This window comes from Anolis sagrei, chromosome 1, assembly GCF_037176765.1.
Source record: "Anolis sagrei isolate rAnoSag1 chromosome 1, rAnoSag1.mat, whole genome shotgun sequence".
NCBI classification, from domain to species: Eukaryota; Metazoa; Chordata; class Lepidosauria; order Squamata; family Dactyloidae; genus Anolis; species Anolis sagrei.
The window spans coordinates 190,283,382-190,297,000 of NC_090021.1; the positions used below are offsets into that span (position 1 = coordinate 190,283,382).

Here is a 13,619-nt window from a genome sequence, read left to right on the forward strand (position 1 = left end):
AATGCCAGTGACTCAATACCAACACTCGTAGTGGAAAGGTTTAAAGCAGTGGTTCTCAACCTTCCTAATGCTGAAACCCTTTAATCCAGTTCCTCATGTTGTGATGACCACCAACCATAAAATTATTTTCGTTGCTACTCCATAACTGTAATTTTGCTACTGTTATGAATCATAATGTAAATATCTGATATGCAGGATGTATTTTCATTGCTACTTCTCTTTCTTTCTGGGATTTGGCCATGGAGAGGCCACTTCACCCTTCTCTAAGCCCTGCCCTCACCCATGTCCCCTCCCTAGGCCCCCGTCTCTCACCTTCTCCCCTCCACCTCCTCCACCTCCTCCTCCTCCTCCTTCCTCATGACTCCATTGCTCCCATCTCTTCCTCCTAAAATAGCAGAGGAGAAGAGCGGACAGGGTTGAGTTACATCACCACCTCCCTCCAGAGGAGAAGAGGCCTCTGAGAAGTGAAGGGGTGGGAAAAGGTTAGCAGTGTCTTGGTTCCTAAAGCCATTGGAAAATGTCTTTTCTGATGGTATTAGGTGGCCCCTGTGAAAGGGCCGTTCAACCCTCGAAGGGACCGCAACCCACATGTTGAGAACTGCTGGTTGAAAGGAAGATTTAATCTGGTGTGGACTAGTAGGTGGAGAACTGATAACGCAATGAAATGCTATACCAAATGCATATCTGTAGTACAACCCCCTTCTACACTGCCCTATATCCCAGGATCTGATCCAAAATTATCTGCTTTAAACTGGATTATTTGAGTCTCCACTGCCAGATAATCAGGGGTAAGAAGATAATTGGGAACAGATCCTGGGATATAGGGGCAGTGTGGGAAGGGTCTCAGAAGAAAGCCATCAGGTGTTCACTCACTGGGGCTTGCACCTAAGCAGGAGTGCACATATTTGCTGCTTTTAAAAGCTATGTAAGTTCAGCATGCATAACAGTTGTCCAATCTGTATGACCTTCTTGGAATAGATCCTCACCCTGCCATTTTGCAAATGTTGTACATGAAAGAGGTATATCAGTTCTGACAGATTATATATTCATAAACTAAAACTCAAGTAACTTGGCTTTAAAAAAATAGAAACCTTTCAAGCCTGTTTTGTTTTTTTTTTTTTGATAGGATGATTATGTGATGATGGTGATGTTGATGTGTTTGTAGATAGATGGGGGTAGATAGATAGATAGATAGATAGATAGATAGATAGCTTACAGAAGGAACTCAATAGCCTGTGGCCATGATTTGTTGTTTGCCCTTGTGCATGTAGAATGAAAACACCATATTTTTTATCATGTCATAGAAATCGCAGAATGGGCTGAACAAAAAGGACGTTGTGGCACAGCATGCTACATGCTTTGGTAACAGATGTTATCTTCTCCTTGACAGAGGCTGTGGTTTTATTCTCATGAGCTGATCCCTAAAATTGAGCCTAACATTACCCTCCGATTTCTTGCTTTACTTTCTAAGTACTACAGTACAGCCTGATGAAAGATCAAGAGGCATGTGATTGAAAAAAGCATCACATCACAGCTCCTTGAAATTACTCTGCTAAGTCAGCACCATACGGTTTCTCCGGAGAACGGTGTTTCCTAGTTGATGTTTTGTTGCCCCTGATTCTACTGCACCGTGTTGATTAAAGATTTCTGTGGGTAGTTTTATAGTAAACCAAGAACAGGAGATCTTTCTTTCTTTCTTTCTTTCTTTCTTTCTTTCTTTCTTTCTTTGAATCTTGGGGTATTCTTATACAGTTGGGTGCTGACTCTCTTCAGCTTCAGCATGCTTCATCTCAGTTCCTGCAGTGGTTCTCAACCTGCGGGTCCTCAGGTGTTTTTGGCCTACAACTCCCAGGAATCACAGCCAGTTTACCAGCTGTTAGGATTTCTGGGAGTTGAAGGCCAAAACATCGGGGGACCCACAGGTTGAGAACCACTGATATAGATAATAAGATGGTGACGTGCTGCATGGGGGGAAGACAGGGACATAGGGAAGTCCTGCCAGCACTACACTTAACCACACCTTGGGTGGTTAAGTGTAGGACAGCACAACCTGGAATGCTTACAGCAGCATTTCTCAACCTGGGGGTCGGGACCCCTGGAGGAGTCACCAGGGGGTGTCGGAGGGGTCGCCAAAGACCATCAGAAAGCACAGTATTTTCTGTTGGTCATGGGGGTTCTGTGTGCCAAGTTTGGTTCAGTTCCATCATTGGTGGACTTTAGAATGCTCTTTGATTGTAAGTGAATTATAAATCCCAGCAACTACAACTCCCAAATGTCGAATTCTGTTTTCCCCAAACTCCACCAGTGTTCTCATTTAGGCACATTGAGTATTTGTGTCAAGTTCGGTCCAGATCCATCATTCTTTGAGTCCACAGTGCTCTCTGGATGTAGGTGAACAACAACTCCAAAACTCATCAAACCCTTCTAGCATTTTCTCATGGTCATGAGAGTTCTGTGTGCCCGGTTTGGTTCAATTCAATCATTGGTGGAGTTCAGAATGCTCTTTGATTGTAGGTTAACTATAAATCCCAGCAACCACAACTCCCAAATGACAACATCAATCCCCCCAAACTCACCAGTATTTAAATTTGGGCATATTGTGTATTTGTGCAAAATTTGGTCCAGTGAATGAAAATATATCATGCATATCAGATGTTTACATTATGATTCATAACAATAGCAAAATTACATTTATGAAGTAGCAATGAAAATAATTTTATGGTTGGGGGTCACCACAACATGAGGAACTGCATTAAGGGGTTGCAGCATTAGGAAGCTTGAGAACCATTGGCTTACAGCATCACTGGATGAAGGGGGTGGGAGCAATCACTGAGGCATGCAACAGAATTGCCTGATTTTTATAGAGAGCCCTGGCTGCCTTGAGCAGGCCAAAGAGACTATACAGTTCAACTGAAAGTCCATTGATAAGGAATTGTATTACAAAAAGAGGATGAGAGTCAAGCCAATATTAGTTGTCTTTCTCTGTTGTCTCTGCTTTACCTGCAATGGTTTCCTTTCCCTCTTCCCACATTTGCAGTGGACACAATCTGCCATGGTTGAACAGCATTTCTTTATTCAAAACATCTCAGGAGCATATCCTAGAAGAATTAGTGCTGATCCTTTTATCTCTCTTGCATTTTTATTTTTATTTTTTTAAGGATCGGATCTGCTTTGGCTCAGCTCTACGGGACTTCTGCTACTCTGGAGCACCATCATTTTAATCATGCTGTCATGATTATTCAGAGTGAGGTACAGACCCAAAGGAATGTCTGGTCTCTTCATTTGTTAATATGAGTAACTTATAATGTTCTTCATGATAGTAAAGAAACAGAAGCCAGATTCCTGCAACAGAGGCACAGATATGATATAGAAGCTATACCCCATCTTCTGCTCTCCAGTCAGTTGCCTGGAGCAACAGTTTTGCAGCATAAGTGAGTGAGGCACTGCAGGATGACTTGACCAGCCCTCTACTCGCCATATCATCATCATCATCATCATCATCATCATCACCATCACCATCCTGCAGTGCTCTGCTCAGGTTTCAGGCACATTTACAATCATAGCAAAGACACCACAGTTATAAATATGAATAGGGAACAGTTACATTGTCCGAAATCTAACTTACATGTAGCTGACTAATAGCATGCCAGCTGCAGCTAAGAAAAGATAAAATTTTAATGACACCATCAGAATCTGACCATGCTGGTTGGGGCATTTTGGATCCAAAAGTGTAGTTATATCCAGTGTGTGGTACAACTTTTCTAGTCATTTTTTTGTTAGCAACATTTCTGGATTAAAGCAAAAATGAAAGAAACAGGAGGGTGGGGAAAATGGTGCACAAAAGGAGAATTATCTTACTTTGAGTAAAATTCAGTGAATGAGCCAGGGCCATAGTATAATGAAAGCCTCATCTAAAACTACTCTGAAATAAAGAATTAAAGCATTTCTATTACTTGTTATAAGGGACTACAGTGGTGCAGTGGGTTAAGCTGCAGAAGTTGCTGACCAAAACGTTGGTGGTTTGAATCCGTGGGATGGGGTGAGCTCCCATTGTTAGCCCCAGCTTTTTCCAACCTAGCAGTTCGAAAACATGCCAATGTGAGTAGATCAATAGGTACCGCATCAGCGGGAAGGTAAAGGTACTCCATGCAGTCTATGGACAATGCCAACTCTTTGGCTTAGAAATGGAGATGAGCACCACCCCCCAGAGTTGGACTCAACTAGACTTAATGTCAGGGGGAAACCTTTACCTTTATTATTTGTTATATAGAAAATGAAATGATAGTGCCCTACTGGCCTGTAGGGAAAGGATTCTGAATTCTAGATTTTTTTGACAGATATATTGCATTGAAACATTGTGAGATGTTTTTTAAGAAGTTTTGATCTTTGCTACTTATTTTATTAGAATTGCAGTATTCTGGTACATTTAATGCATCATAAATAAATACAGCTTCCTAGAATACAGCTTGGCATTTCCTTTGCCTTAGTTAATGTAAATCCTATGAGAAATTTTTCCCCACATTCATCTTAGCATTCATTGTAAATAAGATCAAGACACCAGAAGATGCAATTATCTTTATTTCAGATGGTAAACTGTTGGTTGACATTCTTTCTCTAACTTCCTGCTTCCTTAGCACAAAACAACCTTTTATACTTTTTTCGTGTCAGGAGCGACTTGAGAAACTGCAAGTCGCTTCTGGTGTGAGAGAATTGGCCATCTGCAAGGACATTGCCCAGGGGACGCCCGGATGTTTTACCATCCTGTGAGAGGCTTCTCTCATGTCTCCATATGGGGGAGCTGGGGCTGATAGATGGGAGCTCACCCCATTCCTAGGATTTGAACCACTGACCTTTTGGTCAGCAGTCCTGCTGGCACATTGCACCACCGGAGGCTTGTTTTCTCCTTTTATACTGGAAAGAAAGAAAAGGGCAAGGGAGAGGGAAAGAGAAATAAAATAAAATAAACCATAAAAAAGAAAGAATGAAATTAATACCTTGTATTGTCGAAGGCTTTCATGGCCGAAATCACTGGGTTGTTGTAGGTTTTTTCAGGCTATATGACCATGTTCTAGAGGCATTCTTTCCTGACGTTCCACCTGCATCTATGGCAATCTCACTACCTCTGAGGATGCTTGCCATAGATGCAGGCAAAATGTCAGGAGAGAATGCCTCTAGAACATGGCCATATAGCCCCCCCCCCCAAAAAAAACCCCTACAACAACCCAAATTAATACCTTGTTTTTCTGCTAAAAACAACACCAAACTGTGTGTTATTTTTTTTACATTTCAGTGTTTCTAATTTTTGCCATATATTTCAGATTGCTTTGAAAAGATTGACTGGTCATTGGCTTATTTTAAGATTAGGATTAGTCCTTCCCCATTCCCATTACAAAACAATTATTTGCATTTACCATGCAGAATTACAACTGTTTACCTAGGTCATAATTTTTTGAATTAGTCTCAGTCTTCACATATTCCTCTTGATTGAAAGATCCATACCTAAAAGGTAAACAAATAAAATAAGACTTTTAAGTTTATTGACAATCTTCTACTTTTTCCATGAGCCACCAGTGAGGATTAAATATTTCATGGCACAATATGAGATGTTGCTGTTTGCTTCAATTTGCTAAAGGTAGAAGAGTATGGCAGCTAAGTACATGTTTCTGCAGGTGCCAAATTAAGTTTTTTTATTTTGGAATCTTTTCAATCTGAATTGCTATTGTTTCCGCAGGAAGAAACTGTAGGAACTTTTGAGCATGATGGGACTCAAAGCATGCCTTGCATTCAGATTTCTTTCATTTCTTTCCAGTGCAATCTTTTGCATAATGATACCAGCTTTTCCTTACTTATAGTACTAAAATGGTGCCAACTTGCACACAATATTATGTGCATGAAAGGATCTGGGATCCTTGTCCATGACTATGACCCTTTATGGGTAAGCATCCCAAAAGACTAGGCAAGATTAGATAAGCATAGTTACTCATCTGTTGCTCTTGGTTCATGCTGGCTTCAGATAGTCAAAGAGAAGCACAAAGGAGGAAAACTAAGCCCTGAAGAAATTTGGAATGCAATCCTTGGCAAATATATCAGGGAAATAGATTTTACTGAAATTGAACCTTACATCCATGTGCATGTTTAGCTTTGGATTGGCAGCCTAATGACAATCAAGTAAAGTATCCACCCAAGAGACGTGACTCTGTTACAGAATAAGCCAAAGATTTCAAAGTATCATTTCAAATGCGTTTGAGTTATGTTGTTCATCATTTGCTTGCGGCATATTTATGAGTGTAATATTTTTATTTTATTGCCCATAATTTTGGTCTGGATGAAAAATCCAGGAAAGCATCTTAATTGCATTGGCTGATGGAAATGTTTTTGTCATGATTTCACTATATGAATAAAAGAAGGATCTGTTGTAATGATGACACACTTTGCAAAGTTATTGGGAAACCTTTTTAAAAACCCCATATTGATTCTGAGCTATTTAGCTTTGCTATCTCTTTCATTATAGGGTCACAACATCTTTGCTAACTTGTCCTCCAAGGATTACAGTGACCTTATGCAGCTCCTGAAGAAGTCAATATTGGCAACAGACCTCACTCTCTATTTTGAGTAGGTATTGGCATTTTCTGAATTTGACAAATGAAAATCCGAAAGAGCTCCAACCCCTAATGACCTTTTAAATGCCAGCGAGGGCAGAGGGCACATAATACTAGAAGTTAGTATTTAATTATCATTTGAGTTATTTACTCTAGTGCTTCTGGCATTTTAGGTTTTGTGGAAGTTTTGCACACATTATATAGTTATTTTCTTTTTTTTATTAAATACATGCTTAATTTGTCAGTTTGAAAACTTCCTATTAATAGAAGACGAACATTTCAATTGACTAGTTTTAATTGCTTCTCCCTGTTATGCTGTGCTAGTTCCATTTCCATTTTGAGGTGTGAAAAATGTATATATGTGAAATGGCCATTACAGACCACAGACAGACACCCACTTACTCTCCTAATACTATTACTAACAATGTTTTTCAACAGGTATAATTAAATGTGTTCATTCCCTTCACCACCAGCAATGTTCTTGTACATCTAACTTCCATTAACATATAGAAAATAGTCAGGTAGAGCAAGACCTGAAAGGGACCTTTGGCCACAAACATTAGCAACCTGTCCTCTTTATGGATCCTTTCTTTCTCAGTGGCTTTTAGTTGTGGGGTCAGCAATGGGAAGCAGAAGTGGCTTGAATTAACACTGGGTAACAATATCTTAATTCGTCATAGTGCTCTGGAAGGATGCTATATCTGGGTAGGTTAGATGTTTGTAGAGCTACTGTGACCACAGCAGTTGACCAAGGCTAGTATGTGCTCCTGGGTGTAATTTTCTTCACAGAGTGAAGCACTTCAATGTGTGGTGAAAAGTGGCTAGCATTGATGCTACCTGAGTGTTGGGTTACTACAGTGAACATTGGGGAGGACTTCTGTATCTTTAATGGTTATAGAAGACGAAATTCCAGCAGTTGTTGTTAGTTATCTGGTTGAGTGATGAGTGATACCTGCTGAAATTCCCTCTTAAAATCATAGGAAGAAACCCCCAAGGGCCATCCACTCCAACTCCCTTCCAAATGAGAGCACACATCAAGGCACATCTGACAGATGGGTATCCAGTATCTAAAGTCAGCATGTTCCCCTGTCAAACAGCTCTTACTGTCAAGAAGTTCTTCCTCAGCTGGCTCTACACTGCCACACAATTCAGTTTCATAATGCAGATTAACCACATCCAACTGGATTATATAGCAATGTGGACTCATATAATCTAGTTCCATGCAGTTAATCTGCATTCTGAAACTGCATTGTATGGCATTGTCGATTCAGTCCTAATATTCAGGTAGAATTCCTTTTCCTGCAGTTTGGAGCCATTATTCTATACCCAAGCCTAGTCTTTAGAGCAGCAGAAAACAAGCCTGCTCTGTCCTCAGTTTGTTACCCTTTCAAATATTTACACAAAGTTCTGCCATGTCAGGTCTTAACTTTCTATTTACACAGCCATTAAAGATAGAAGCGTCCTTTCTAGTTTTCATTCAGAGAGTAACCAAGTGATTACTATGTTACATGGAATTGGAACTCATGGTCAGAAGTGGCCATAAACTTAGATTTTTTTCTCGTGTCAAAAGCAAATTGAGAATACAGTTATAATATATAAAAAACCATAAACAAAGTTAAAAACTTGGCATTATACTAAATTTCCTTTGACCAGTAGCTGGGCACTTGGAGTGCCTCTGGTGTGGCTATAAGGAGGCCCTCCGTGTGCATGTGGCAGAGCTCAGGTTGCATTGTAGTAGGCAATCTGTGGTTTGCTCATCTCCACACTCGCATGTTGTGCACTCTACTTTGTAGCCCATTTCTTAAGATTGGTTCTACATCTTGTAATGCTAGAGAGTAGTCTATTCAGCACCTTCCAAGTCGCCCAGTCTGCTGTGTGCCAAGGAGAGAGTTTCTCATCCAGCATCAGCCACAGATTGAGATTCTGGGTTTTAACCTCCCACTTTTGGACTCCTGCTTGCTGAGGTGTTCCTGCGAGTATCTCTGTCGATCTTTAGGAAGTTGTTTATTGATTTAAGTCATTGGCATAAACTTAGATCACTTTCAGAGACATATGAAGTCAAAATATGTGCCATGACTCCTAGGTTTGAGTTAAGTAAATGAGACCTCCATATTCAGAGACAGTATGACACAAAATCTTGAGGGTTAGAAAGTAATGTGGGAGGGGGGCGGGTTCAGAGTTTCTAACTTTTATGACCTATTTACTGTCTGTTTCAGAGGCAGATGAGTGGTCACTGTGGGAAAGAAAGGGTGTTGGACTAGCCTATCTGAACCTGTATCATAATTTATCACAAAGAAGGGTTATTCTTTGCCATCGGAATGTGATAAATTATGATGCAGCCATCCTCTTGCAACATCCCTGTTAATATGTCTATGATTTCTTTAGTCTCTGACCTTTTCTATTTGTTCCTTTGAAGCCTAACATTTACACACAAAGGTACCACGCAGATGCATATGGGGTTTTGGCAGCAACTGCGTAGAATTGAAATGAGTGCCGGTGAACCTGCCTGCATTTTACGATGTAACACATTGCTCCTGGTGGGTGTGAGAAGGTCACATTTTGGTCACCGCTGAAGATTTTATTTCCTTGTTAATTGTTATATATTGCTAAAAGAAAGCCAAACAACAGGGAAGGGGAATTTTTTTAAAGTGATGCTCTTTTCTGGAGAAATGTATATTTGGTGGCAGTTTTAAAAAAATTACGATTTAAATGAAACAAGGAGCCACTCACAAAAGCACCTTGTGTAGTGCTGACGCAATGCGGAGTTGCCTGCGAACAGTTAAAGATAAGATTGATTTAAAGCCTGTGTGCCAGCTAGTCTGGGCCGTTAAAATTGTCATCACTGCAGTACTTATTCCCAGAGGGGTTGTTAGGCCATCATGCCATGAATCTGCATGAGAGAAATGAATTTTCCTTTCTGCCTGTGTGACTTTGCATTGTATTAGAAGCTTCCTGTAACATGCAAGCATTTCGGTGCTCTGCATAAAGCAAAATGTGTGTTATCTGAAGCATCCCTGTTTAATTCAGAAGCTTTATATTAAATAATCTGAAAAATCCATTATCAGCACGAGAGGAGAAATAACAAGTTGGTCTTAATGCCCCCCAAATGAACGTAGAGAGTCATTTGCCTCTGTTATAGGCTATACTGATAACACACACATGCACCGTGGCATATACCTCCCTAGGTGGAGTACCCACGCAGGTGGAAGTTAAGCAAAGGCATTTCAGGGAAGTGTCACAGATTCTGACAAACAGAAAACATACAAAATAAACCATAAACCTATTTTCAGAATAATCTCTTGAAAGTTTGCAGAATAATAATAATAATAATAATAATAATTATTATTATTATTTTAGACATTTGTATCCCATCCTATCTCGACCTCCACAGAGGGACTCAGGGCAGCTAACAACTGCACATCATGGTGCCCACAACCAAAGCATAAAAATACAATTTAAATAAAACAATATAAAACAGTATAAAGACAGTATAAAAACATGAAAATAGTCAACCAGTCACCGATTTAAGTCATCCCATGGAGGCCATTCAGTAGTGGAAATTACACTCTTGTGCCTCTTTCATCACACTGTAGGAAATGGGCTAGGGGCAGCTGACTTCTGTGATGTAGCTCCCCAGTGATGTTCTTCAGCATGGCCCCACTGCATATGTTATGTTTACCATATGTTTGTGGTGGAGGTTCCTCTTAAATCCTTTGGTCATAATATTCTGCAGAAGGATCTCCATAACCACAAACTCATACCCACAGTTTCACTTACCTTCACCCAGGGGGAAATGGTATTCCTAGGCAATTCTATTGTATTCTTCTCCCAGAGTTCACTATAGAAGATTCATTGGAGCTGTAGTGGCACAATGGGTTAAACCCTTGTGCCAGCTGGACTGCAGACCTGAAGGTCAGTGGTTCAAATCCACGAGACGGGGTGAGCTCCTGACTATCAGCTCCAGCTTCCCTTGTGGGAACATGAGAGAAGCCTCCCACAGAATGGTAAAACATCCGGGCATCCCCTGGGCAACGTCCTTGCAGATGGCCAATTCTCTTACACCAGAAGCAACTTGCAGTTTCTCAAGCTTCTTCCGACACACACACAAAAATGCTGGATAGATTTCTATATTTTCAGTAATATGGTATTCTCAGTGCAGACCATAGGGAAGTCTTAATATTTTGTTCTCAATAAGCACCCATTTCTCAGAATATTTTGGGAGCACAATCTGCCTGGTTTGTTCCTAAAAGAACCATGTCTTTCCATTAGATGTCAATCTTCCTGACTATAAATTGGGGGAAAAACTTACCACCCTTTACTTGCCAAGTAAATTGTATGTCAAAGATTCTAAGATATTCTTATTTATGGTCTCATTTTCACTTGTCTTTCTTTAAAGGAAATCAGGGTGGCATACATAGGGTTCATCCTCCCATCCATCTTGTAGATGAGAGACAAAAGCTGGCCAAAGATCATTCAATCAGGGATTTGAACCCTGATCACTGTTCAATGTTGGAAATAGCAATCCTCTTCAAGCCTCCACTAGATATTAGTTATGTATATAATTCAGAGTGCTTACTGAATTGTATATGTCTGTATTGGTATGCAGTTTTCCTCAACTCTATGTTATGGGAGGAACTGCAGACCATGTGATCAGATTTGGGACTATTCAGATCTCAGACTCCATTTCAGACTGTACAGACATCATTAGACTCAGATTGTACAGACTCTATTAGACTCTCAGAACAGAGAGATGCTTTAGACTTTGGGCTGTTATAAGGTTATAAGAAAGATGCCCTGTATTATCTGCACAGAGAAACTACATCAAATCCTATCTGAAACTGGATTGATAAGCAATATATCTGTATGCTGAATACATGAAATTTGTGAGTAAACTAGATACGTTATTTTAACAAAGACTACTTTATTTTTGGTCTCTTGAAAGCATGATTTATTTTAAACCAAGATGTTTTAAAGGAGAATAGATGTTTTGGGGCATTGAAAAGAACACTTCTGAAACTGATGTTTTTTGTGCATTGGCATATCTTTGTTTTTTAACAGTTCAAAGAGATATCTTGGTATATCAGTCTAACAGCTGAGAAACCTAATTGCCTTGCGTGAATGCTAATGGATAACTACCACTAAGGAGGAGGTTAACTCAAGCAAGTTTTTAGAAAGTTCATATTTTACAAAAGGTTATGGTATCTAACAAGGTCATGCCTTTCCAAAAGATTCCTGGTTTTCCCAAATGGTTATGAATGCCATTTTCCAAACAAGGCTCTTCGATACACCAAAAATACTTTCTGTAACTAGTACTTGGTACCTGATTGATTTTAAATAGGATACATTTTGTTCATCTTCAGGTGACTTTTCTAGTGGCAAGCAGTGAAAAAAGAAGAAAATTTCGCAACCTAAAATTGATTGGCTGTGATTAATTAGCACAAGAAGAAGACATAGGAAAGGCTGTGCCATTATCAGAAGCTGAAAACCCTACATATTTTTAAAAATTCTAACATCTATTAAAATACATTTCAACCTTCGTTTTAAAAAAACGTGATATGGTTCCATCATTTATTTCCTTGTTGTCAGTATATAATCAGGGAACTATGAAATTGATGGGCTGCCATAAAACTCATCCCGCAATTATATCTTTTTAATTTGAATAGTCTGGAGCAGAGGCAGGCTGGTCCCAAGGGGTACCCACATTCTCTGGAATCTTGCTCATTATAGAGCGATGCAGGCCAATATACAGTACTTTCTGAACTTAACAACTTTGGAAAAGGACAATATCTTCATTAAAATACTAGTGAAAAGTATTGCACCCAAGTCATAAAAATCTGTTTCCTTCCATTGGTGTGTTTTGTTGTAGGAAGAGAGCTGAGTTTTTTGAACTTGTCAACAAAGGTGACTACAACTGGAACATTAAATCTCAGCGAGAGATATTCCGGTAAGTGAGATCTCTCTCTTATTTAAAGCAGATTTAATAATGCTAGGAAGGAACTGGGACTTTAACACAAGATGTTCTTCCTTACAGTTGGTGTGGAAGAAAGTAAATGTTGCTTCTTTTCAGTCCCGACTCCAATCAAAGCAAACAATTTATCTGTATCTGTATGATTTGTAAACGCAAGCATTTTTTAAATTCACTTCAGTATAAACTGCAGTTTATTGAAGGAAAAAAGTACAAAAAGTCAGGTTTTACAAACTATATGGCACATCCCATACAAACATGTACATTTGCTAAAAATGTATCTTTTTGTACATGTATCCTACTGCAGGCTTGGCACAGACAACACAATAGAAGCCATGTAAAATACCTTAAATCAGTGCAAATTATAAAGGCATTAATGCAGCTTTTAATGGCCTCTGCACATAATTTTTCCTACTCTGTGCAGATTATGGACATTTTTTAAAAAAAGAAACCCATACTTTCTTGGCCTGTCTTTGCAGAAGCACATAGAGAAAATTAGTCAAGAAGCCATTAGGTGAGGATGAATATTTTTGAAGTATTCTTTCAAACCCTCTTTAGGCCACGCAGTAGCTTCAAGCCAGCAAATTCAGTGCTGGCATTTCAGTCACTCCTGCTGCAATTTTCTCTAGCATGGCAGATATATTCTGTATCAGGTTTCAAGGGGGCCATCCACACAGCCATACAACCCAGAATATCAAGGCAGAAAATCTCACAATATTTGCTTTGAACTGGATTCTGTGATCCACACTGCCATATATCCCAGTTCAAAGCAGATAATGTGGAATATTATTCAGCTAGGTGGAAGGGGCCTTGGACATGTGTGGCTGACATTGAGCGCTGGCTCAGTCTAAATAGGCAGTTGCAATGTTCCCTAATTTGAGATCTTCAAGTGATGTCTGCATTGGTTGAGAATGCTGTGTTTGATGTCGCGATTTCCATCATTATTCTGAGCCCCTGCTAGATGTTCCTGGTATGAATGGCAGGAATGCATACATTCTTAATATGATATAGTACTTGGGAAGTTTATTTTTAAAATGGCAGCAGTCGGATAGTGG

General features: G+C 39.6%; 1 protein-coding gene and 1 long non-coding RNA gene across 2 annotated transcripts in view; one reads left to right on the top strand and one right to left on the bottom strand.

Annotated features, from left to right (window-relative positions):
- PDE11A (phosphodiesterase 11A) overlaps positions 1 to 13,619 on the top strand; it is a 208,967-nt gene that overhangs the window by 171,999 nt on the left and 23,349 nt on the right. Inside the window, exons 14-16 of the mRNA XM_060779634.2 lie at positions 3,159 to 3,249; positions 6,512 to 6,612; positions 12,466 to 12,543. Coding sequence (XP_060635617.2) covers positions 3,159 to 3,249; positions 6,512 to 6,612; positions 12,466 to 12,543 — 270 coding nt within the window. The remainder of the gene's footprint in view (positions 1 to 3,158; positions 3,250 to 6,511; positions 6,613 to 12,465; positions 12,544 to 13,619) is intronic.
- Positions 4,456 to 10,500, bottom strand: LOC137097610 (uncharacterized). The gene is made up of 3 exons (XR_010910304.1): positions 10,377 to 10,500; positions 5,435 to 5,499; positions 4,456 to 4,911 (listed from the first exon to the last, which is right to left on the bottom strand). It is a non-coding gene; the product is annotated as an uncharacterized lncRNA (long non-coding RNA).